This window comes from Nuphar pumila, chromosome 5 (assembly GCF_984573655.1).
Source record: "Nuphar pumila chromosome 5, dmNupPumi1.hap1.1, whole genome shotgun sequence".
Lineage (NCBI taxonomy): Eukaryota > Viridiplantae > Streptophyta > Magnoliopsida > Nymphaeales > Nymphaeaceae > Nuphar > Nuphar pumila.
The window spans coordinates 119986467-120013053 of record NC_143253.1 but is presented as its reverse complement, the minus strand read 5'-3'; the positions used below and the strand labels follow the sequence as shown (position 1 = coordinate 120013053).

General features: G+C 38.2%; 1 protein-coding gene and 1 non-coding gene across 4 annotated transcripts; one reads left to right on the top strand and one right to left on the bottom strand.

Annotated features, from left to right (window-relative positions):
- Window positions 1-6572: 6572 nt before the first annotated feature.
- On the bottom strand, window positions 6573-6644 carry TRNAW-CCA (transfer RNA tryptophan (anticodon CCA)). The gene has a single exon. It is a non-coding gene; the product is annotated as a tRNA-Trp (tRNA).
- A 2303-nt stretch (window positions 6645-8947) lies between these two features.
- On the top strand, window positions 8948-25045 carry LOC149838382 (uncharacterized). Of its 3 annotated transcripts, XM_090006565.1 has the most exons (9): window positions 8948-9037; window positions 12307-12455; window positions 12573-12700; window positions 12853-12909; window positions 13215-13307; window positions 22946-23024; window positions 23872-23996; window positions 24520-24663; window positions 24744-25045. In XM_090006565.1, the coding sequence occupies exons 3-9, from the start codon at window positions 12575-12577 to the stop codon at window positions 24984-24986; spliced, it is 867 nt and encodes a 288-aa protein (XP_089862691.1). In that variant the 5' UTR covers window positions 8948-9037; window positions 12307-12455; window positions 12573-12574; the 3' UTR covers window positions 24987-25045. The 3 variants fall into 3 exon arrangements, with proteins under 3 accessions (XP_089862691.1, XP_089862689.1, XP_089862690.1); XM_090006563.1 differs by lacking the exon at window positions 12307-12455 and having other exon boundaries at window positions 9005-9037; XM_090006564.1 differs by lacking the exon at window positions 8948-9037 and having other exon boundaries at window positions 11915-12455.
- The last annotated feature ends 1542 nt before the right edge of the window (window positions 25046-26587 follow it).

Here is a 26587-nt window from a genome sequence, read left to right as displayed (position 1 = left end):
TTCAAAAAATGAGTGTAGCTGAGATGCGGATGCTTAGATGGATGTGTGGAAATACAATAAAAGATAAGATTCGGAACGAAGAGATACGTAAGAAGGTAGGTGTTGCACCCATTGAAAATAAGATGCGAGAGAATCGTTTACGGTGGTTTGGACATATTCGGCGAAGGCCTAATGATGCTCCAGTTAGAAGGTTGGAGAAGTGGGAAAATATATTAGTTAAAAGAGGTCGGGGTAGGCCTAGGAAGACTTGGATGGAGATGATAGGAAAGGATATGAATGCTTTGAACCTCACCGAGGACATGGCGTTGGATAGAAATGATTGGAGGAAAAGGATTCATGTGGAAGACCCAAAATGAATTTCTTTTTTGGTTCATATCGCTGACCCCAATTGTTTTGGGATGAAGGCGTAGTTGTTGTTGTTGTTGTTGTTGTAGTAAAAAAAATTTACCCAAAAAATAAAAACTTTTTTTTAAAAGGGTAAACTAATCATTTTTTAAATTTTGTGAAATATAAAAAACTAAAACTAGTAGGGTTTGGTTTTTTCGCTTCCCAAACCCTATACCCTCTCATTCCCGAATCCTAGACCTCTGACGACCTCCATGGGTGTCCTCAGGTACTCTCTCTCTCTCTTTGTCTCTTCCCCTCTCTCTCTCTCTCTTCATCTCTCGGTCTCTCTGTCTCTTTGGGTTACTCTTTGTTGTTTACACAACAAATTAACACAATAAATTATGGCTTTTTCTCACATGCTAACCTAGAACGAAATGTGATAGTGACACCATGCCAGAAAACACCGGATTAGTGAACTGCACCATTTGATTGTCATTTCTATTTTAGCTTGTGCTTTGTTGAACTTGCTAGAGCCTTGAGATTATTAGCTTTTTGATTTTCAGTGAGGCCTAAATCAGTGAGATTTGAATTTTAGGCTGTTATTTGGGTACTGGTGCTAGTATGGGTATAGGTACATGTACAAGTACCGAGGGTACGACACGACAATTCCAAAAAATGTGGGTACATGGACACAACTATATATATTAAATATCACATAAATACAAAATAAATTGAATATAATCTAAATAATATATGCTATATCTAAAATATATATTATATACTAAAAATATAAAGTTATAAACTGAAAATATAATTATAAATTATAAATTGAATTCAAACTTATATGTACGGAGGGTAAAATAGTGTGTCCAGGTGTCAATGCATGTTGACATGGGGACACGTGTGTCGACATGAGGATACATGTGTCGACATAGGTACAGAGGGCAAAATGGAGTGTCTGTATGACATAGATTTTAGGTTAAATTACCTGGATCGAAGTAATGAGATTTGAATTTTAGTAGTTATAAAAGTGTAGTGTGATAATGTTTTTATTATTAAAGTAGTTCTTAAATTCTTGTTGTATGGATTATGGAATATGAAATATGAATTATGATTTTTTGATGTATTAATTATTAAATGCTTGTAACAGGATGCTTCACATCGCCGACCCCAATTGTTTTGGGATGAAGGCGTAGTTGTTGTTGTTGTTGTAACATGATGCATTTGTTAAATTGTTGCACTTGCATATATGATTCAATTTTAAGATTAATAGATCAACTTTAATGTTATCTACTTATGTTTTATTTTTTCAATGATAACATAAATTTTATATTTTGGTAAATTAGAAAAAATATAATTACATTTTCGCTTCTTGTTCGATTCCTATCCGCTTTCCACTCGAATCCTAAGTAGCTTCTTTTTTCGTTCTCCCTTCAATTCCGATTTGATTCTTATGTCCAATGTTGTCGTATTGTATCGATGCACGGGCACAATACGATACACACCCGTATCTCGATACGGGTGTATAATGTGCATGTATCATACAATACAAGGTCGTATCATATGATACGGTACTGGCAGACTTTAAAAAGGGCAAAATCAGGGTTTTAAGTTTTTGGGTTTTAAAGGTCTTTTGAGGGTCAAAACCTTCATTCGCATAGAACATTCTAGAGAGCTTCCCATGCACTCTAAGAGCCGTTAGACCGTTTTAAAGGCCAATCTTTGCATTGGGGAGATAGCTTTTGTGATTTCATCAAGAGTGCATTTCTATTGTTTTTTCACCTAAAGAATTGGGTTAATATAAAAAAAGCATTCAATGGATAAACGTGGAGGGAGCTCAGGACATAGATGACGAAGTCGCCACGTATATTGGAGATAATTTGAATGTCGAAGGAGGAGGAGAAGAAGAACAAGAAGAAGATAATGATGATGATGATTGATAGTATACTTATTAAAAACTTGGTTATGTATTGTGATTTGTAACTGTTAAGTATTCATAAACTTGGCATTTTTGCTTTTTGATGAATCATGTTGCATGTTCTTAATTGAAGATATTATTATTTTGAATTGTTCTTGTGAGAATTGATAATTAATGATGTGTTATGTAGCTCATAGAGACATAAATGCTTAACATGTGATTTTATAGTTGCATTTTGTGCATTTCATCATTGTTTTGTCTGTTATGGTTTTTTAGAATATTTGTTAATTTTTTTATTTTTATAAAATTTAAAATTTTTATTTGTTTTTAAAAATTTATGATTTTTTATGATATGATAAGATGCATATATATCTTATTTTGAGCCCGACCGATATGGGTTACGATACGATACATACAACCTTGCCTATGTCGCTTCTGGTTCACTTCAAGTTGTTTCGTGCTTCCCGCTTCCTGAAATTTTAGAAGTGCCTCGCTTCCTGCTTCCCCTTCCTCGACTAATTAACAACTTTGGTTTAGCTCTCACATTCTTCAGTTGTTTCAGTTGAACCTAAACCATTCTTTAAGATATTGATGATTGCCACTGAAAATCAATCTGAAAACTCATGCATTTTCTGGTTTTATTGATTGAAAATGTTTGAGAACATACATTTTTTGACACTTATCAGAGAATTACCATTTTATTTAATTGAAGAGGTGTTTAGAAAAATTAACATCTGTTTCTTCTGAGATGTAATATTGGAATTTTTTATCAGAAGCATTATTATGAACAGTTCCTTTTTTCTATCTTGTATTTTAGTTGTTAAACTTTATAATATTATGGGACTTATTTCGTGGATATGTTGAATTCCCAAAGTTGTATTGCTAACAAAAACTATGTGTTTGCATTTTCATTTTTATGTGAACCCAAACAAATAAGTATATATTTTATTAACTTTCCCATGGCTGAATAACTGAATGTTTGGTGAGATTCTGATAGAGATGGAGAAACACTTTATGTTCAACGATTTTGATAAAGCACAATTAGCGTACAGCATCCTGGTGAAGGGATGAGTGTCGCACTACAAAAAGGTACTCGGTCCGATTACCGGATCTGCTCTGTATCTAATCTGGCAGATCCAATTTGTTGGCTTATTGCAAGGGGATAGGTCCAGTTGTTCCACTCATCCTATATGTCATCTCTATCTGTCATATGCCATCTTAGGATCTCATTGATGCAAATTGTTTTGATTGAATCCGACCACAAAGGTGTTTATATAACATGTACTGTTTAGGGAATATCAGCATTTGAATTGCCAGAATCCCACTTGGGTTTAAGATTTTCTAGAAATTAAAATAATCAACGGCTATAAAAAGGCCAAAATTTATTGAATTTAAAAAATCATATTGCTTAAATTTCCACTTAAACAGTAAGGCATCGGGGGCTCAGGCGGATATACACACCTATCGGTCTGAACAATAAGACAACAACAAATCTATGGTCGGAAGGTGTGGGAGGACGACTGGTGCAGAAAGCTTAAATTTCCACTAGTTTTGGGCATAACTCCAGCTTAGCAAAGTGGCCTATACCAACATCGCTATGGCATTTATGTTACTGCCACTAAGCACTTTTACCAACAGCTTAGTGGTAGATATTAATGGGACTGATGGATGGTGCTGTAGAAACAGATCATAACAATATGCACTACATCTTTTGATTAGCACAATGAGGAGATGAATTGGTGGCTCTTCAACGAGGCTGTCAGACCAAAGAATTAAGATACAATCAGATATCCGATTTGAATGTGACATGTTATTTTCAGATTCGAATATTTATAAGATGTGAATGTGTGTTTGGATTATATTTGTATTTGCTAAATCAGATTATTTTCATGATTCGGAGTGGATTTGGAACAGTAATCAGATCTAGTTCAGGTTTGGATCAAAGTCTGATCTCATTTATTTTTTTTACATGTGACCAACTTGCTTTTAATCATTTTTTGCTGGATTACCACATTTTTTCAATCCGGATTCAACACTAGCTTCATCAGATATGTCTTGGATCTAGATTGATCACATTCAGATCTACTCTTTGCATTCTGGACTCAGATTTGGATCTTGCATGATATGGTCAGTATCCGACCTGTTTTCCCCTACTCCCTGGGGATACGTGCCATGCATCCTTACAGCTTCTATACTAAAGCCAATCAAATTGTTCACGTGTATGGCAGTTGTAGAAAATAAAAAACAAAGAAAGAAAAATGTATCATTGCTACTGCTAATTGTAAACTCCAATATTGACACAATTATCTTTCAAATTTACTTATATTTGACACACACACAATCACAAACTTCACGCTATTAAGACTTAGATCAACACCTCTCTCTCTCTCTCTCTCTCTCTCTCTCTCTCTCTCTCTCTCTCTAACTAAATGACTATGGAGACTGCTATTCTTGTTTTGCATGGAACATGCAAATCAAGCAAAGGGCTCACCACCACCTTCACTTTCCTCACTATCATCCATCTCATGGGTCCCACAGCCGCCACTGGTTGTTCCCGACTCCATGGCAAGCAGATCCATCTGTCGGAGCTTGTCAAGGTAGGCACTCAATGGTTGAACGTACTCACTCAGTGTCAGCCTCTTGAGAGCCATGAGCAAGTCATCCCCTGTGACCATCTGCCGCTGCTGCTGCCTGCAGTGCTCATTGGCCATTCTGATGACTGAGGAGATGAACCCAAGCACACACTCTTGGATGGCCCTCTTGGCCCCACCTGAGATCTTGGCATGAGCAGGGAGGCAGTTTTGCATGATTCTGGTTATGTCTTGCATTGGCATGAGCTGCTCCAGTAGCTCCCTTGATGCTGCTCCTGCTTGTTTTTTTTGGTCAAGATGTGTGTTAGAAAAGGTAATTCGAAGGAATTGATTGAATAATCGAATTGAACTCTTAATTTACACACACACACACCAAGTCTTTTACTTCTTTCATTCTCTTCAAAACCTTGTGCTTTGAGTTAAAATGACTGTAAATTTTTTATCTTATATTATGTATTTTGGAGAACATCCACCGTTATTGATGCTAATTACAAATGGCAAATATCACCCCTGCCCATTTTACTCCCAACTGTATTCCCTCCGCTACATGTTGAAACTTCTTCAATGTTGTAACTGATTCTTACTATGAGAATAATATCTATTTTCTTTCTCTAAAAAAAAATTATAAATAGCAAATAAATGGATTTACAATTATTGGTCTTTAATTATCAAGTAGGTTTTACAAGAGATTAAGTTAACTTGTATTAAAAATGCTTTCTCAATTGATTCAGGTGGCGGGTTTTTTACTAGTAGTGGACAGAGTCACACAAGTATTTTATAGGTCAATATAACAATGCGAAATGAGTCAAGTGTAACCTCTAATGACATGATGAAAAAATTAGGGATTCTTATCAAAGTCTATGTCAAGACACACGTCAATAAAAACTTTTTTTTTCTTTTGGCACATGAATCCTTGATTTTTGTTTGGTGGGGTGGGGGTGGTGGCGCTGCTAGGATTCCAAATGAATGAATTCAATTTACTCTTTGAATTTGGCACAGTAAAAAAAACGAGTCTTTTTTTTTTCACCATACTCACCATAAAATGATATTTGAAAGCCACTTTTAATAATTAATTAACTAGGCACTAACCAAAATTCTACAATTAGTTAACATTTAGCTGCAATTTTAGAGCTGTTGAGAAAAATGTAACTTTGATTATATAAATGAAATACTTGACCAAGTGGACAAACCTGTAATAGTTGAGTTCGCTTAAGATATATCTTTTGTAAGCAAATACCGCTATTTATAAGCTACAAACAGAAACCCACTCTTTTCTAACTAACCAAAGTTTCTGTACATTTAGAAATCAAGAAATAGCTAGAGGAGCTAGCTACTGCTATAGACCAGAGAACAAAAGGTGCTTGTGTAGTAGAACAAGTATTTTCTTTCATTGAGTTGGACACACAGGTGAGGTGATTACTTTCTTCTATGGGGTTTCATTAAAACTAGATACAGGTGTAATAACAACAACTTAACCAATAACAGGAATTTTTTAATTTTGATCTATAGCACTATGTGAAGCACTCTACAGGAAGAAAAAGGTTTTAAAAGAACATTATGAAGCAGTGAGGAAACCTTGTGGGGCTTGATTTATAGTGTTCGAGATTCCAATAAACCATAGGGTTGGGGCCACATAATTATGTTGTAAGCTTCATCTTAGTTAGGCGTAAAAACAGTTTTTACATTCTTTTTCTGAGGAATAAAAAAAAGAACTAGGGATGAAAGGATCGGGGCTTTGAACCCGACGTGAATCGAACACGCAACCTTCTGATCTGGAGTCAGACGCGCTACCATTGCGCCACGGATCCCTTTTGATGAAATGCTTGTCATTTTAAAATACAAGTAGTTAAATTTCAAGAGATCATTGTATATTACTGGATGTAACATGAGCAACTTACACTGGATGGTTCACTAATTAGTTGTTGCAACATGGCCCTAGAAAATCAACAAGTGAACAAATAAAAGGAGAAGGAATATCACTTCATGCACACGTAGAGAGAGAGAGAGATCCTCACAAAAAATGCATGAATAAGCTAGACGCCATCAACAATATTTGTAAAACAAATTATTCGACAGAAAACGAACAACAATAGTAACAAATTTCTTTAAATGTGAGAATAGATATCTTGTAATTAATCATATTAAGCCAGATAGACCATCTAAATAAAGATAATTTTGTGACAAAAAGAGATTAAACACGCACATAAGAGGACTAGCTAGGTTGAGTGAGGGTCACTAGTCTCACCTTGAGATCTACTGAAACTTGAGACACTTGGTTGTGGAAATGAGGATGGTCTTGCATGTGCAGTGTATCCTTGCTTCTTATCTCCTTTCTTGCTTCTCTCCATATCTTCTTCCTAGTTTTCTTTGGCTCTTTTGGATGTTCAAATATGATGTATATATAGGTTTTCTTTTTCTGAACTTTATTGTAGTTTGGAGTATATAAAGACTGCCAAGTTTAAACAACCCTTTGCCACTTGGAGACGCCTTACTAAATTGCGTCTTGGTGGAGAAATTGGCAAACTTGCCAAGTTCTCATCTCTTTCAAACATTCGTTCCACGTATTCTCTTAGGGAATTATTCAAGAGAATATCCTATTCTACCTTATGGCCAAGATGACAAGTACCCCTTTTGGGATCTGAACCCAAGTAAAATCTGTAATGTTGGCTATATTATTTCATCGATTTTCATGTACAACAAGGGATTGCTGTAGAAACTATTCATCTTGTTTGATGGAGAAACTTTTGGTAGTTTTTTTTTCTTATTCTCAGCTATAGCGAAGCACAATTTTGTTGTTTATAAATCAATTTAAAACCATTGCAATTAAGAAATGATGTGTCCTTAAGTACTTTTTGGTTTCATTTTAATACAATTATATATTTCAAGATACGATCAAATGCAATTGCATGATACAAGAAGCTGTTAATCATTTTTCTCTCCCTCATGCTTGTGTGTATATATGCACACACACACACACACACACACACACATATATATATATATATATATATATATATATATATATATATATATATATATATATATATAGAGAGAGAGAGAGAGAGAGAGAGAGAGAGAGAGAGAGAGAGAGAGAGAGAGAGAGATCATATTCAAATTACTTTAATGATAACTAATTTATAGAATCAACTGTGTTCAAATTTTGGTAGTAGTGGAATGACTTGCATAGATGCTACCCAAATGAGTTCAGGTCTTGAGGAAATAAAATTTACCAATATCCAACAGCTAGCGAGTACCAATGTCCACTTACAATAGGAAACATTCCAACAAATTAAGAAAGTGTTCTTTAAGGTTAGTTAATTCAAAATTCTTCAAATACATTATTATTACTAAGAGCACGCATAGGTGCAGAGGATTTTGGCAGGTTGACTAAGAGCTTGTGGCTTGTGTGGGATTGGGTTGGACTGCGCTTTAAGTCTAGAGTTCTTGTTTTCTTCATTATTTATCTATTTATTCATTTAGTTTTTGTTTTTTTAGTTAGGCCAAGAGAAGACCCCTCCGTTACTCAGCAACTGAACATTAGCAGGCCTTCTGTTGGGTAAGTGTCCTTGCCACTGAGGAGCACACCCAACTTTGAGGTTGCGGCAGGGGACGCCCCCATGGGTTTTGAGCTCGTGATGCCCCCCCTATCAATTGGTGATCTTTAATTAATGGCCAAATATTATGTTGAAATTAGCAAAGGTGATATGTTCACCTATTTTGAAAATCACATTTTGAATGCGTGATCTTAACCCAAAATGCTTATTTTGTGTTATTTATATATTTACTATATTTTTTGGGTATTATAGATTCTTCTTGCGTATGCCGATATTTTCATGAAAAAATCGCTTGAAATTCAGGAAACGATAAAAACTTCGTTATTTGGCGAGAAATTGAATTTCTTGCGAAATTATCTTTTTGTGACTTTTTATCTCGATAATATCTCGGTATTTTTAATTTCTCGCGAAATTAACATTTGATTTTTCCTTTGTGTTTCTTTTTTCTTGGGTTTTTAACAAGACACCCTGCCCGCACCCCCACCCCTTGCCCGACGACGAAACCTTTCTCCTTTCTCCTTTCTCCTTTCTCCTTTCTCCTTTCTGTGCCTCTCAACGACGGAACCCTAGTGGCTACCGGTGAGGTTTTCCTGTGTAGCGTGTCTGCGTGCGGCGTCGGAGGGTGGAAGCGGTGCGGTAACTGACCGGTAAGTCCCAACACACACACACACACTCTCTCTCTGTTATTACTGCCATTGATTCGGTGAAGAACCAACAGAAACAAAGCATTATCTCATTTAAGTTGTTGGTTAGTACGAGAGTGATGGGGCCTTCTCCCTTTATGGATCTTCATTTCATGACCAGTTTTAGTTTTGCCTAGAAGTATATGATCGGAGCGAAAACATTGGTGATTTTCTTGCTATTGTTAGAGTCTGTTTTCTTTTCCAAAAAAATGGTATGATTTGGGTGATAGTATTATGCAGAAAAACGATTTTTTGATGCACCTACTTGTCCACAAAAATAAGATGAGTTGTGAAGTTTTACATAACATGAAGAAGAGTTATGACAGGTTTTGGGTAAATACTGGTGGATCTTGCCATGCTAGTTGCAACCGTGGTTTGCAATTTGAAAAACTCAACCACTTGCAAAAGTGTTCGTGGAAGACTTGCATGAATGGGACAGGATGTTAATCTCTCTCTCTCTCTCTCTCTAGCGTAAGTGTGGCTTTCAAAATTGTGAATGGTTGCTTCCTATTTTGCTTCTAATTTGTGTGGGTTTTGTTCTAAGATTTTGGTCATTTCTTTTCATCCTTTTCCCTTTTTTCTTGTTGAAAATGATACTTCCTCATGCTATGATGTACTGCTTGTTGATCGGATTATCACCTATGTCTAATTACATTGAAACTCCTATAAAGAAGCATCTTTACCCACTGTCATTTTGTTGGCATGCTGCAACTATACTCGCATCTTTGCCCACTGTCATTTTGATGATTGATGGTTGATAGTTGATACTTCTTATATATGATATTGGAATTGAAAATATATTTAATCGAGTGCATCCAACCTCGTTACCTCCGGGCGTCTCTCATGGTCATTTCCGGCATTGAGTGCCATCTCCGGCCGGTGATCTCTCTGTTTTCTGCCTCAAATGACCAACTTCCTTCTTCTCTTCGCCCCTCTAATCAGCAGGCCTATTTGCATCTCCAATCAAACATCAATCTGCCATCCACAGTACTTGGTAAGATGATTCAACATAGTTTTGTGTTATCAGCTTCCGTTGTTGATGGACAGGCTAAGGTTGAGCAGATTGACAGTTTTTTATTTGACCGCTGTGGTTATTTTTGATGGGTCTTTTGGGTAGTGAGAAGTTGTCGATCTGTTTGATGAAATGCCTGAAAGAGATTGCGTCCATGGAATCCCATGTTTTTTTTCTCTACTCATTTTGAGTGTTACTATGTGTGTCTTTTTACTTGAGAAAGTAGTTCTTGTTGTACAGCAATTTTAGTTTGATGCTTGAGGTTGGTGTGAATGGTTTTTTCTTTGACCGTTGATTATTCTTTGTAGGTATTTTGGGAGTGAGAAGTTACAGATCAACTATTTGACAAAATGCCTGAGAGAGATTATGTTCACAGAATCCTATGTTTTCATTTCTCTATCCATTTTGAGTGTTACTGTATGCATTTTTTATTTTAAGTCAAAGTACTTGTTGTTGAATAGCAGTTCTAGTTTGATGCTTGAGGTGGTTGTGAATGTATGCTCTGAGAACTATTTGGATTTAGTTTCTTTATTTGAAGTTCTTTTTCAAGTGAAAAGTAGAAAATTTGATGTTAAGATTCTAGCAGAAATGATAGGGAACAGTCAAAGTTTTGAAATTTTTGGTATTTATGTAACTTGTATACAATATTGAGTATGTTTCTACAATTTGCCGTATGGCAATCGCGCTGAGGTTTGTTTACTAGTGTTGTAACTGTACTCACATGTGTCGTGTGATGGAAGTATACATGCGTCTATGCACATTTTCAAAGCTAAGTTTAGTGGGATATTGCATAAGCACATAGACATGTGTGAAGTACGAACATGCATGTGGTATGGCATCTAGATCATAGTTGGCAAACTCGTGACTCGGAGTTGGATTGCCCAACCCTTGACCCGCTAGTCAGCGGGTCGACTCTGTAACTTGGATGAGTTAGGACTATTTATTTTCTAGTGTTAAGATATGGAAAAAATCAAAATTCATATTGCATAATCACTAAATTTAGCACATGACATCAATGACTAAGCTATATAAGTATTCAACTATACATAATTGTTAATATTTATGATTTAAAAGCATATAATTCTTCATAACAAGTATTCTTTTATGGGAATTATGCATTAAAATCACAAAATGCATTAAGAAAACACATAAGAGGCATGCGGATTGGCAATCCTGAATCAGTGACCCAGTTGGGGTCCGATCCGGGTCGACTCGGGCAATTCCCGAGTCGAGTCGCCGGGGTCGCCAACTATGGTCTGGATGCTAGACCTTGATCAATAAATAAAACCTGATAGTCACCAAGGGCAGAACTTCATGCCCATTAATTTTAATGGTTCTTCTTCTTCTAATTTTGATCAATGGTAACTGCCTTTCTGTGAAATTTTTTGTTAGTGTCTAAATTCATTTACGAGTAGAAAAGGGAGGCCTTTTTCCATCTTCCAAAGAAATATAAAACAGATCATTGAAATATTAATTGAGACTGCTATGTCCTTGAGACTGATTTTTAAAGATGGCATATTTTTCATGCTTAAATATGTTTTTCCTTATTTTTTAACTTTGCATACTTTCAAAAAGACAAGATTAACCTCCCTCCTCAAAATTCTATAAATATTGGTTAGTCACTTATCATGAACAAGAGTGTCATGCTAATGTGAGCTACCTAGTCGTAAACTTTATTGGGTGATTGAAGGAGTCTTGGTTCCAATTGTGATTGTTGCTAGGACTGAGCTGATTCTTGTGATCTAGGTCTTTGAGATAGTTGTGATTCGTATGGGATGACTAACAATGTAAAAGTGGCCTATCTCAAGAACTTTACCAAGCCTTATGAAATGAGTCCTCATAAATTTGATGTTAATGATGGAAATATCAGTTGGTGATAATTTTGTTTTAAAATGTTATGTATTTTGTCAAGCCTTTTTTATATTTACAAAATTTGTAGACCCGATGCGTGGCTGTCAAGAAGTTAGTGCTTCCTACTCATATTTTCATTCAATGAGGTGCATTAGATCTTTTAAATTTTAGTTTTGCAAATGTTATAATTTATGAAATAGATAGGCTGTCTAGACTTTGTGTTAGCTTCTTGATTGCAAATGTTATAATTTGAAAGATTACCGTGGTGTATTTAGAAAACCAAAGTTTTGAAAGTGTGCATTCATGTAAACAAAGCTTTCTTGTCAGCTCAACCAAAGATTTATTTTTTCATGATGAATTGTCCTGTCAGCTCAAACACTAGACAGGAATTGGTTAAGGACAGCTTGCTCAACACAAGTTTGTCTTGACACAAGCTTGTCATCTACCAGTTGTTCTGAACGAACTGTTCTGTGAATCAAACACGGCAGAAAATTGTTACATTTACAGGTGGCAAAAAAGGTATGAACGAATTATTTACAAAAGATACATTGGTTTATGTTGTTCCCGAAGACGTTTTAGGGTAAAGAGTTTAACAGAAACCTCTCTCTCTCTCTCTCTCTCTCCCTTCTTGGTTAGGGATGGTGGGGTTGTCTAACGGGGAGAAGCATTTTATCAGAGGTGGGATCGAGCAGGATCTGCGTTCCGATGGGCGGAGGAGGTTGCACTACCGCCCCATCTCCATTGAAACCGGAGTCATTCCTCAGGCACTCTCCTCTCTCCTCTATCTACATGACTGAATCTACAGAAAAAAATGATGAAAATTGAGGGTTGCCCCTTTCACTCTTTTATGTTTCATTAGTGGGTGTTTCTCAATTGAAGGGTTTTTTCCTTTTGTTGGTTTGCTGTAACAACGCAGGCAAATGGTTCAGCAAGGGTTCGAATCGGTTCAACAGACGTAATTGTCAGTGTAAAGGTAACTTGTGAACTCAAATGTGACTTGAATTTTGATATTTTTGTTCTCTTCCTGCTCCGAGTTTCACCAAGTATATTGTCCTTATAAAAAAATGGGATCACTATTCCATCCCTTTTGAATAAAGTAAGAGACATGAATGAGTTTTCTTAGTTATTGATGAATTATGTTTCTTTTTTTTTGTGTTAATATAGATATTCTATTAGTTCTATTTGGTTGTCTTTTGTAAGGTCAGTTAGTATAAGATGATTTGCATAGGTGTGTTGCTCTACTTGTGACCTATTGCTTGACATTTGTTTTTCTTGCAGGCTGAACTTGGAAAGCCTAGCATATCTCAACCTGACAAAGGAAAAATTGTCTTTTTTTTGGAGTGTAGCCCCACAGCAGCCCCAATGTTTGAGGTAGGAGGGGATATTCATATTTATTTTACTTCAATTTTTCATAAATTTGGACACCTATTGAGTCATGTATCAACCTAGATATAGAGTTTTGGCATGTGGGAGTAAGTTTCTCTTCTTTTTAGATAAGCTACCTTGCTAGAGGTTTATAACTTTATCTAGTGGGGTTATATGTTGCACACCACCTCAATATCACAGAAACAGATTGATATCCATCACTAAAGAAAGAAGGATAAAACCTGTTAACTACTTATGATGTTAAATGGCAAAAGTGCATACATTATGATAGTAAAATGCATGCCCGAGAATTCAGTTCAAAATATAATAAGCCACAGCCACACATTCCAATACATCTACTAAGTAAACTACGTTTTGGGGATAATTCCCTTCAAAACGGGGAACATACATATATCAAACCATGTGGGTATTCATTAGCATTTTATTCAAGTTGCCTTTTGAAACATTAGGAAGTCATCTCAACAGAGCTGAATCAAGAAATTCTGAAAGCTTTAAGACAAAGAACAGGAGAAATTGATGTGTTAGACATCATTTATTTATGTTCACATCTTTCATATATTGCACTAGGTTTTGTAAATTTTAATGAACTCACTTTCGCATGCAACTTTTGAGGAATAGTAGTAGTGATTGGAGTGTGGAGCTTAAGATTATTTAGGACAAAGAAGATTTTGAGGTTATCATTACCTATTTACCACCAACTATTGTGAATTTGATCTCTCCCTAAAATATTGGAATTTTGAAAATACTAGATAAAAGCATGTAGAACCACTTTTGTCTAATAGGGTTTCCACAATGCTCTTTAATTATCACCCTATCATGTTATCAAGGATACTAAGGTGGTGCATTGTTCGTGCTCGGCCCTAAACATCAGAAACTGAGAAGATAGAATATTAAGATCCAGTGTAAGGAGGTCACCGACCCTACCATATTGTCAGGGATACTTTAGGTGGTGTGTTGTTTCTTTTCAACCCTAGATAGAAAATGGAAAGAGGTTTGAGATTTTATTCAGGTGGAGCTAACCAATAGAGGCTTAAGAATCAGGGTCACTTCATAGCTAAGAAACAGAAAAAAAAGTATTGTGATGCAGCGAGAGAGGGAGAACAACTAACCTCGTGGGTGCCGACGTTGACGATTGAGTTGCTGTGAATGGATCGACACTATGCTGCCATTGGGTTGCTTCTTCAAGGCACGGTTGGGCAGCAGACAATAGCACAGAATCGATATGTGGCCACAAAGGCTCGGATCAATGGATCCGAACAAAACTTTATTTGATGATTAACAATGCTCACAATTTAAAGAAATGAAGGGAAGCAAAAACTCAACAGAAAGTTGCTGGGCTGCAAGGAACTAACGAACAAAAAAGAATGAAAGAAAGAGATGCTGTAATAGAAAAAAAAATAAAGGGAGACAAAAGCTGCGGTAGAGTCAATCTTTTGTGTTCGCACAAAACCCTAGGAGAGGGTTTTAACTAATTAGCTGGTGGATCCGGGTCGTGGGTCCAGTCATGGACCCGAGACAGGATCCGGGTCTTCTTCTTGTCAGATATGGGTCGTCTGGGTCGGAGCGCCTCGTACTCGTCTGGAGTAGGTACGCAAGGGAACCACTTCCCCATGTCTCGGTACCACGTTCTGGATCGGATCCACTGCATGGGTCCGATCCTCAATCCCTTCATGCAAATCGGGTCCGCTGCCTGGGTCAGACTGTATGGACCTGGGTCCATCCTGCACTGCATCATTCTCCCCTGGTTGGAAAGAAATCATCTCTGAAGACTTGTTGTCTCCACAGTAATCATAAAGATCAGACACATTGAAAATAGGCGAAATATGCCAATCATCGGGCAGCTCAAGGAGGTAGGCATTCGGGCCCAATTGTCGAAGAACCTTGAATGGGCCGTACTTCTTAGGACTCAACTTGTTGTAGGTGCCTACTGGAAAACGCTTTGGACGCAAGTAAACCCATGCTAGCTGACCGACTTGAAATTGGACATCACGGCGACCTTGGTCGACGAAAGTCTTGTAGGATTCGTAGCTCTCAACAAGTTTGGCTCGGACTTGTTTGTGGATATCACGCATGTACTCGACGACGTCAAATGCGTCTGGAGTTGGGTTTGGAACGCTAGATACAGGTGCTAGGTCTACTACATGGGTGCGTGACCGGCCATAAACCACATGGAACGGGGATGTGCCTGTAGACCGGTTGATGGAATTGTTATATGCGAACTCGGCTTGAGGCAAAACGAGGTCCCAAGTTTTGACATTCTCCCCCACTAGACTCCGTACCAGGTTTCCTAAGGTGCGGTTGACAACTTCGGTTTGGCCATCGGTTTGAGGGTGATACACGCTACTAAACTGAAGTTTGGTCTTCAATAAAGCCCATAACGATTTCCAAAAAGGGCTCATAAAGCGCGTGTCACGATCGGAGGTGATCGTGCGGGGTAACCCATGGAAGCGGGCGATGTCCTTGAAGTAATAGGAAGCTACTAATGAGGCGTCAGTGGTTCGCTTACATGGGACAAAAATAGTCATTTTGGAGAACCGATCAACAACGACTAAAATTGAATCAAAACGACATGGAGTTCTGGGAAGGCCCACGATAAAATCCATGGACACGTGCTCCCACGGTTGCTCAGGGATGGGTAACGGAGTATACAGACCACTATTCTGACGATGACTCTTAGACACTTAATACACATGACAACCTTGAATGAACTTGACAACATCTTTGCGCATTTTGGGTCAGAAGTATCGTTCATCTAACAGAGCGAACGTCTTATCATGTCCAAAATGCCCAGCTAACCCTCCCACATGTAATTCGGAAATCAATTGAAGCCTAAGGGAGAAATCAGGCACACATAACTTGTTCTCACAAAAGAGGTAACCATTATGAATACTAAAACGGTGGTCGATAGTGCGATCTGAGGAGATGCACCCTTCCCAGACTTGCTGGAAATCAGGGTCCGTCGGGTATAACTCCTTGCACTGCTCGAACCCAATGACCTGCACTGACATGGTCAACAGAAGGCTGTTTTTTCTACTAAGAGCGTCAACCACCTTCTTCAGAGTACCCGATTGATGACGAATCGTGAAGGTGTACTCTTGCAAGAAGCTGACCCACTTGGCATGACAAGCACTTAGCTTCTTCTGACTATTTAGGTACTTCAATGCCTCATGATCCGTGTACAAGACAAACTCCTTATAAATGAGATAATGCCTCCAATAACGAAGGGCTTGTACAATGGCATATAACTCATCATAAGTGAAATACTGGCACTTGGCCTGAGTCGGCTTCTCACTAAAGAAAGCAACAGGTCGGCGATTTTGACTCAAGACGGCCCTAATTCCCACTTTAGAGGCATCACACTCAACCTTAAAGACTGCATTGAAATCAGGAAGAGCTAAGATAGGGGCACTAGTGATTCTTTCTTTCATGATCGTAAAGGCTTTTCCTGCGGCAGGAGTCCAATGGAAACTAGTACCTTTTAGGCATTCTGTGATAGGGGCCATGAGGGTATTGAAATTTTGCACAAAACGACGGTAGAAAGTAGCTAACCCGTGGAAACTATGGATCTCTCTGATAGTCTTTGGGGTAGGCCAATCTACGATCGCACGGACCTTTGCAGGATTGGCTTTAACTCCATCGTAAGACACTATAAAACCTAGAAATACGACACTGGACGTCATGAACTCACACTTTTTTGCATTGACATACAGTTTTTCTCTCAAAATTTCTAAGACCCGACGCAGGTGACTCAAATGATCAGACAAAGACGAACTATAAATCAAAATATCATCAAAATAGACAACGACAAACTTCCCTATACATGGACGCAACACTTGGGTCATCATGTTCATGATAGTACTTGGGGCATTAGATAACCCAAATGGCATGACTAACCACTCATATAGCCCATCACGTGTTTTGAATGCCGTTTTTCACTCATCCCCCTCCCGTATACGAATCTGGTGATACCCGCTTTTTAAATCTATTTTAGAGAAAATGGAGGCACCAGAAAACATATCAAACATATCATCCAAACGGGGAATGGGAAAACGGTATTTGACCGTTATGCGATTGATCGCACGACTATCAACACATATGCGCATGGACCCATCTTTCTTGGGAATGAGCAGGGCAGGTACTGCACAAGGGCTAACACTCTCGCGAATAAAGCCCTTTTGCAGTAACTCTTGGAACTGCCGCAATAACTCAGCATGCTCGGATGGGTTCATGCGATATGCGGGGAGGTTGGGGAGGCTCGATCCCGACACAAAATCAATGGCATGCTGGACTACCCTCGTCGAAGGTAATCTATCCGGCAGGTCATCCGGCATAATGTCGCTAAACCCCTCTATAAGAGGGGCAACGTCCGCGGGAATGGACACAGACGAACTCATCAACGGCTTCGCCACCAGGGCATAACAATAGCCATCTTCCTGACAATGGTTCAAGAAGGGCCGGTACGATAGGCCCGCAAGCCTGGGGACTCGCTCAGGCTTATCCACGGTGGGAAAACCGATCTCCTTGATAGGGAGAAGGACGATCTTATGACCCTTAAAAAGGAAGGAATATGTGTTCTTGTGCCCATTGTGAATGGTTTTGTGATCAAACTGCCAAGGACGCCCCAACAGAATGTGACACACACTCATGGGGGCTACATCACACCACACCTCATTGTGGTAATGCTCCCCCCATGGAGAATCAAATTAAACAATGCTGGGTGATGGGAACCTCGTTTCCTTTCTTGAACCACGCTATCTTGTATGGTTGGGACAATTTCTCGGTTTTCAGGTTCAAGGTTGATACAACGCTCTCGGACACCATATTCTCACAAGCACCAGTGTCGATAATAACATCACATGCGTGACCCTCACAGTTGCACCGAGTTCTAAAAATGTTGTTTCGCAATCATTTTGTAGGGGTCGACTTGCGGGGTGCGGTCAAAACATGACGGATGGACAATAAATTTTCAACATTGCCATCAAACTCTACGACTCCCCTCTCATCCTCATCCTCGACCGAAGATTCACTCTCACTCTCTGATGCTGATTCTACAATACCTTCAACAAGATGAGTGTTCTTGCTCACAGTGGGACACTTAGACGCGACGTGTCCTAACTCCTGACACCTAAAACTACGAATGGTCGACTCATTAGGTTTGGCTTTGGACCGGGTATGGAAGGTTGGTCCTGACTGGTTAGGTTTGCTAAAGTCTGCTTTAAGCTTTAGGTCCTCCTCAAGCTCCCCTGGTTGGGAAACTCGACTTAGGTCGACTGGATGGTTCACTACGGGCGGTCCTATATTCTTGCCTCATTTTCAGCTTTTCCTCGACATTCATGGCATAACTGCTTGCCTGATCTAATGTCTCAACTGTGATACAACTAAAGTCATCAGAAATAGCAGGACGGAGACTAGAAATGTACCTCGTGACCTGCTGGCGGGCGGTTTCGATATACCCACGACCTCTTTGCTGACACGCTAAAGATTCTCTTGAATTTTAGTCACCATGTCCAGCACTCGCAGCACCGGATCCTCAACGCTGTGTTCCTCTCGCTCCTTGCCACTTGCCGGATCAACCCTCGTTTCTTGAGACATCACGCTCGAGGGAGGGGAGCCCTAGGCTCTGATACCAATTGATGCAACGAGAAAGGGAGAACAACTAACCTCGTGGGTGCCGACGTTGACGATTGAGTTGCTGTGAATAGATCGGCACTATGCTGCCATTGGGTTGCTGTGGGTTGCTTCTTCAAGGCACAGTTGGGCAGCAGACAATAGCACAAAATCGATATGTAGCCACAAAGGCTCGGACCAATGGATCCGAACAAAACTTTATTTGATGATTAACAATGCTCACAATTTAAAGAAATGAAGGGAAGCAAAAACTCAACAGAAAGTTGTTGGGCTGCAAGGAACTAACGAACAAAAAAGAATGAAAAAAAGAGATGCTGCAATAGAAAAAAAATAGAGGGAGACAAAAGTTGCGGTAGAGTCAATCTCCTGTGTTCGCACAAAACCCTAGGAAAGGGTTTTAACTAATCAGCTGGCGGATCCGGGTAGTGGGTCCAGTCATGGACCCAAGACAGGATCTGGGTCTTCTTGTCGGATCTCAACAGCATAAGGTAGTCTTAACTTTATGAATCATCTGTGTTGTGGTCTCGTGTTGTAGGTTTTTTTTTACTTGGTTCTCTGAATTATAGACTTCGATCATTGATATGATGGTGGTAGTTACAGTACAACAACAACAACAACTACGCCTTCATCTCAAAACAATTGGGGTCGGCGATATGAACCAAAAAAGAAAATCGTTTTGGGTCTTCCACATGAATCCTTCTCCTCCAATCATTTTTATCCAATGTCATGTCCTCGGTGAGGTTCAAAGCATTCATATCCTTTCCTATCATCTTCATCCAAGTCTTCTTAGGCCTACCCCGACCTCTTTTAACTAATATATTTTCCCATTTCTCTATCCTTCTAACTGGAGCATCATTAGGCCTTCGCCGAATATATCCAAACCATCGTAAACGATTCTCTCTCATCTTATTTTCAATGGATACAACACCTACCTTCTTACATATCTCCTCGTTTCGAATCTTATCTTTTATTGTATTTTTCACACATCCATCTAAGCATACACATCTCAGCTACACTCATTTTTTGAATATGATGTCTCTTGGCAGCCCAACATTCCGTACCATATAGTAAAGCGGGCCTAATTGTCGTCCTATAAAACTTTCCCTTCAACCGCAATGGCATTCTACGATCGCACAACACTCCAATTGCACTTTTTCATTTCATCCACCCAACCTTTATCCTATGATTTACATCTCCATCAATTTCTCCATACTTTTGAATGATAGATCCCAAATATTTGAAACAGGTATCCACCGGTATTTCTTGCTCACCAAGCTTCACTACACTCCCATCACTACTTCGTTGCTTACTAAACCGACATTCCATATATTTTGTCTTACTCTTACTCAACTTAAAACCTCTTGCTTCCAATGTCTGTCTCCATAATTCTAACTTAGCATTAACCCCAACTCTAGACTCATCAATCAAAACAATATCATCAGCAAACAACATACACCATGACACATTTTCTTGAATTAATCTCGTAAGCTCATGCATCACTATAGCAAATAGGAAAGGGCTTAATGCAGATCCTTGATGTAACCCAATCGTTATAGGAAAATTGGTTGTCACCCCTCCACAAGTGCGGACATTGGTTATTACTCTTTCGTACATATCTTTAATTATACTAATGTACTTGAGAGAAACACCTTTTTCCATCATTGTCTACCAGAGAACATCCTTAGGTACTCTATCGTATGCCTTCTCCAAATCAATAAAAACCATATGCAAATCTTTGTTTCTCTCTCTATATCTCTCAATAAGTTGTCTACGAAGATGTATAGCTTCAATAGTTGATCTTCCAAGCATAAAACCAAATTGATTCACAACCTTCCTCAACCTATACTCTATCACCCTCTCCCAAAGTTTCATAGTATGACTCATGAGTTTTATACCATGATAGTTTGTGCAATCTTGTATATCACCCTTATTCTTATATAGAGGCACCAAAGTACTCTTCTTCCACTCATTAGGCATCTTATTTGTCCGTCAACTCTTGTTAAAAAGATTTGTCAACCATTCTAAACTTTTCTCACCCAAGCATTTTCAAGCCTCGATAGGTATACCATCTGGGCCAACTGCCCTTCTTGATTTCATTTTCTTCAAAGCCTCTGCAATTTCTTTCTTTTGAATTTTGCGCATGAAGTCACGATTCATCTCATGAAAAGGAATGGAGAAGTCTCCAAGATCCTGAGCATGAGTTCCATTAAATAGCTTATCAAAATAATCTTTCCATCTCTCCTTAGTCTCCTCATCTTTGACTAAAACCCTTTGTGTTTCATCTTTAATACATCTAACCATACCCAGATCCCTCGATTTCCTATCTCTCATCTTTGCAAGCCTATAAATATCCTTCTCGCTTTCTTTGGTATCCAACTTGTCATAAACCTCCTTATATACCTTATCCCTCGCGTTTCGAACTACTTTTTTAGCTTCTTTCTTTGCTATCATATACTTCTCCAAATTCTCATTATCACGACTCTTACTTAGATTTCTATAACACTCTTTTAACCTTAATAGCTAATTTGACATCTTCGTTCCACCATGATGTATCCTTACCTAGCGGTGCACCGCCTTTAGACTCACCCAATACCTCCTTAGCCACATTTTTCATGCCACCCGCTATCTTATTCCACATTTCTTCTGAATCCTCCTCGAGACACCAATCAACTTCCTTAACTATCTGCTCTACAAACATTCCTTGTTTAGCTTCTTTCAGTGCCCATCACTTAATTTTAGGATCTATCCTATGTCTATCCCTTTTGCGGCATTTTCTAATTCTAAGATCTAAAATTAAGGCTTTATGTTGTGTAGCTACACTTTCTCCCGGTATAACCTTACAATCGATGCAACAACCCCTATCTCTCTTTCTAAGTAAGAAAAAATCTATTTGACTCGTATTAACCCCACTTTTAAATGTTACTAGGTAAGACTCTCTCTTCCTAAACCAAGTGTTTGCTAAGATCATATCATAGGACAAACCAAAATCTAAAATCCTTTCTCCACTTTCGTTTCTTTCTCCTATACCATAGCCTCCATGGATACTCTCAAATTCATCCCTACTAATGCCTACATGTCCATTAAGGTCACCGCCGATGAAAAGCTTTTCTCCATAAGACATTCCTTGTACTACTCCATCTAAATCTTTCCAAAATTGACGCTTAATGGAATCATCTAAACCTACTTGAGGTGCATAAACACTAATAATATTAATAATATCCGTACCTAATACTAATTTAATAAGTAAAATCCTATCACCCTTCGTACGGACCTCAACTACATTATGTATAAACTCACGACTAATAACAATCCCTACTCCTATTTATTCTTGTATACCAAATCTTATATCCCCAAGGTTCTATCACTTTTGCTTTATTCCTGTAGTTCGGTGAAGGTATAAATATCCTCAACTTTTTGTGATTGGATTACAATATAAAAGTGCAGTAAATTTGAGTAGGTACTTGGAACTAGTGTTAGAATGTTATGCTCAAGATATTATCTCTGCAAGGATATATCTCTCTATATCTTCAAAACCTTTATTTTTTGTGAACATCTTTGAGACAAAATGACGGAAAATAGAATTGTCCAAAATGAAAATTTCTTAAAAATTAAAAGAAACCTGATCAATGCGTGTAAAAGTTTTGATACACTAAAAATTGCAGATAAATTGTATGTATTACATTTTTGTTCACTTAACCTTTTTCTTTTAAATGTTGCAATAAGATCTTGATGAATTCTATTAATTTCTGATCTTTTTGAGTGTTCCTTAGAATAGCGCTGCTGTCTTTTCTGTGGCTTTTTAATTCTTATCTACAACCATATCATATCATTTGCATGTCAGCTTTCTTTATTCATCTTCCCTTCTATAACAATCTATGTAATTGTGAATATCATGGGTAGGATGTTTTTCATGATATTTGTAAGCTGGAGTTGATATATCTTCTAGGTTATACTTTTTTATTCATATTCTATTTTTTGTGCCTTGATATCTCTAGGGTAGAGGAGGTGAAGAATTGTCCATGGAACTATCTGCTGCTCTACGTAGATGTTTGCTTGGAGGCAAGAGCGGTGCAGGTACACACACGCTGATAAAAGAGCGTGAATTTGTGTGCATAGTGTAAAGCATTTTTTTTCGGTGAACATGTTTAACAATAAAAGTGATCGGTCAGAGTGCTTTGATACAAAATTATTTAAGTCTTAGCCATTCGGCTGGACATAAAAGTTTGTAACATTTAAACTGTACCATTATATTTCCCAGTAGCTAGGAGTGGGAGTGGGAGTGGGAGTGGGAGTGGAAGGGAGTCATGGGAGAATGAGGTGAGAAAAGCACATATCATTGCATATATGTGTATGATATCCAGCCACTTCATTAAAATAATAACTAGTAGCTCACTGCATGGTTTTAGATCAGGAATTAAACCATCTTTTGAGTGGTTCTATATACTAAACTGATGCAGGAGATAACAGGGATTCCAAAACAGAGAGCAGACTAGAAATGATGCCATATCATGAAAAATAAATGAACTGTGGTCCAATCATATTTGGTCCATGTTTGAGAATATATCAAGAAGTTTTGCTTGTGTTTCTGTAAAGAAGAATTAGGAATAATAGAGGTATCTTGATATTGGTTTTGAACCATCTTGTAATGTTGTAAAAAGTTGGTTTCACAGCCAGCTTGGGCTGCTTCAGTTAAAATTGATTTTGTATTAGCCTAATTGTTTCAGTTGAATCAGTGATAAGTTTGTTATGCAGTCAAACTGTTCCTTTTGTTCCTATGATCATACAAATTTGACTTATGGCTGACACCAATTTTCATGTCATTGCTGTCTACCTTCAATAGGGTGTCAGCATCTGTTTAATTGGAAAGCGTATGTTTGTGCACTTTTGCTCTACCATGTTCTGAATGACTTGCATATGTCAGGGGCTGGCATTGATCTTTCTTCTCTGAAGGTTTTAGATGGGAAAATATGTTGGGACCTATATATTGACGGACTTGTGGTCAGTTCAGATGGGGACCTATTAGATGCATTAGGTGCAGCTGTTAAGGTAATCTTTCATTGTAGTATTTCGAAACACATCCACACACACACACTGTATTTTGGTTTTGTCTTTTAGACTATCTATTGAAGATTTCCTTGAAAAGTAAATTCAGTTCAATTGGTATAGTTGTGTTCTCCGTCTATGAAGGACTCTATTGGGGATAGATCTGTAGAACTACATGAACTCCTCATTGGTCACACTTACAGATGTGTGAATGCACATGCATAGGGGCACATCTTATTCAGTTCAATTGCTTTTTGTCATTCTGATGGCATTTCATTTCATTCATCGGAGTCTCAATTTTATACCATAGTGCTGTTCCACTCATCGGTATCAGAACTTGAATCAACCACCTCTGAGTGCATTTATTGTGGAACAATCTGCACCACCTTTTGTTGTTCTCTACATGTTTTTCTCCCCGGGACAACCTTCAAAAAAAATTCTGCAGTTTTTCATTATCATGGTGCTTGCAATTCTCAAAAGAAAGCCAAACCAAAGTTCTGTCATCTGACTCATTTCTTCTTTGTAGGCTGCCTTGAGCAATACAGGTATCCCAAAGGTTGAAGTAACGTATGATGCCTCCACCGATGATCAAGCCGAGGTTGACATCAGTGATGAAGAGTTTTCACATTTAGATACATCTGGAGTTCCTGTCATCGTAACTCTTACTAAGGTGGATCTAGTTCACATTATCCTCTGAATTGCTTCTAATCATGAAATCCAATTTTACATCTACCTTTTGTCATTGTATAGGTTGGACGACACTATATCGTTGACACAACTGCAGAAGAAGAGTCTCAAATGAGCTCTGCCGTTTCAGTTTCAGTGAATAGACATGATCAGATATGTGGACTGACCAAACGGGGCGGTGCAGGGTTGGACCCAAGTGTTATTCTGGACATGATTTCTGTAGCAAAACATGTTAGTGAAGAATTTATTTCTGTATTGGATTCAGAAATTTGCGCTGCAGGGGCCCGTTCATCTAGCTCTCAGTAGAATATTCGTGATATTGATAATTAGTTATTCTAATTGATGGGTTTATTGCTTTCATAGCATATCTTTTATCTTGTTGCTTGTTTGTGGTGTATGCTTTTGAACAGTGAATACCGGGGGTATTTGGATTCGGTTAATTGGGTAAACTTCACCTTAAAACCGACTAGGTTATACATGGAGTTGAACTGATCATTCCTTGTTCATACATAGGCTTCTCCGTACCGAATGAGCTGCTTCAAATAGGTTCATTGCTCCAGTCTAGAATATGATTAATTTAGCATGGGCCACGAGTCTCTAATCGGTAGTAATGGAATGCCTTTTCATAACGAGGAAGAATAGGTAAGGTGAAATAGTGCCCCTTGCCTTAATCCCCTGCTGGTAAAGATCCTTTGAATCTTCCAATCAATCTGCTCCTGTTGTTCCTGCGAGATCTAATGACAAGTTGGAGCCATAGGTCCAGTCTGACACGCATGATAGATCTGGTTGTTGAACAAGTTCAGTGTTTTGGTTAGCACCATTTTTAGACCCGAGAAATGAAAGATTGGTTCCTTGTACTCTAATATCCAGACCTGTTTTATATTCCTGATGCATATTCAAGTTACTTCAGGCATGGTCGAAATTTCAATACATATGAAGACATGACCCTATCTGATTTGAACCTAAACCAATGGGAGCCACCAAATTCATCTGGCCCTTGTTTGCCTGAACAAGCCTAGACCCAACCCATGCTCAGCCTTATCTAGACTTGTTTGGATTTATGTCTATAATGTAGACCAGGTCCAAAACCCAATACCATGACATGCTAGAAAATGTGCTTGTCATGATTCATATGGAATGTAGCATCTCTTACATTGAGGGATCTGTATTTGAGATTACAGATCAAGTCTTCAGTACAATTTGTATGGTGACCAACATTCTTGAATCTGCCGCCATAAGAGACTATCTTGTATTAGGTGCCTTGCTCTTCATGTCTACATCTTTAATGCTTTTAACTTTTAAGTTTCTTTTCTTTCCATAAGGAAAGCGCTGGGGGATAGGCCCCCCTTCCTTTATTTCATTATGTACATCAAAGAAATTATACACAGAAAAACCACTAGAGACAGCTATTACAATCAGCCAAAACTTTCCAATCCGGAGGTTTGTTCCTCCACACCAAACCGTACCCCTACGAACACGGTTCAGCAATAACTGGCAGACCTGAATCGAAGGAGATTCTACTCCAAAACACATTCTGGTAATAAAGCAAGTTAATTGTGGGATTATAACACAGTTTGAGTGATCATACTTTTATGTGGAAAATGTTACTATATTATTTAATTTATGGTGAATTTTAATGTCCAACTTAACGATACCTGAATCTAATTTTTAAAGCTCTTAAAATTATAAAACACAAATTTATAATAATTTTGAATTTATGTTTTTGGAAGTGTAACTAAGGCTCTGTTTGGGAGCCAGTTTTGGGAGCGAGGAGGGGATTTGCTGATAGTGGAAGACAAACATGAACACATAACCAGTGGACAAATAGAAACCAAAAGTGAGGGGAAAAAAACAATTGCAGAGAAGTACAAAGAAAATAATCATAAACTTTAACTTGTATTTGAAAA

What these genes read in the sequence shown, in the direction of transcription:
- LOC149838382 (XM_090006565.1), top strand. Translation starts at nt 12,575, where the DNA reads ATGGTGGGGTTGTCTAACGGGGAGAAGCATTTTATCAGAGGTGGGATC. An exon ending in CAGCAGCCCCAATGTTTGAG is followed by an intron (nt 13,308 to 22,945) that starts GTAGGAGGGGAT and finishes TGATATCTCTAG; the next exon opens with GGTAGAGGAGGTGAAGAATT. An exon ending in TGGAGGCAAGAGCGGTGCAG is followed by an intron (nt 23,025 to 23,871) that starts GTACACACACGC and finishes TGCATATGTCAG; the next exon opens with GGGCTGGCATTGATCTTTCT.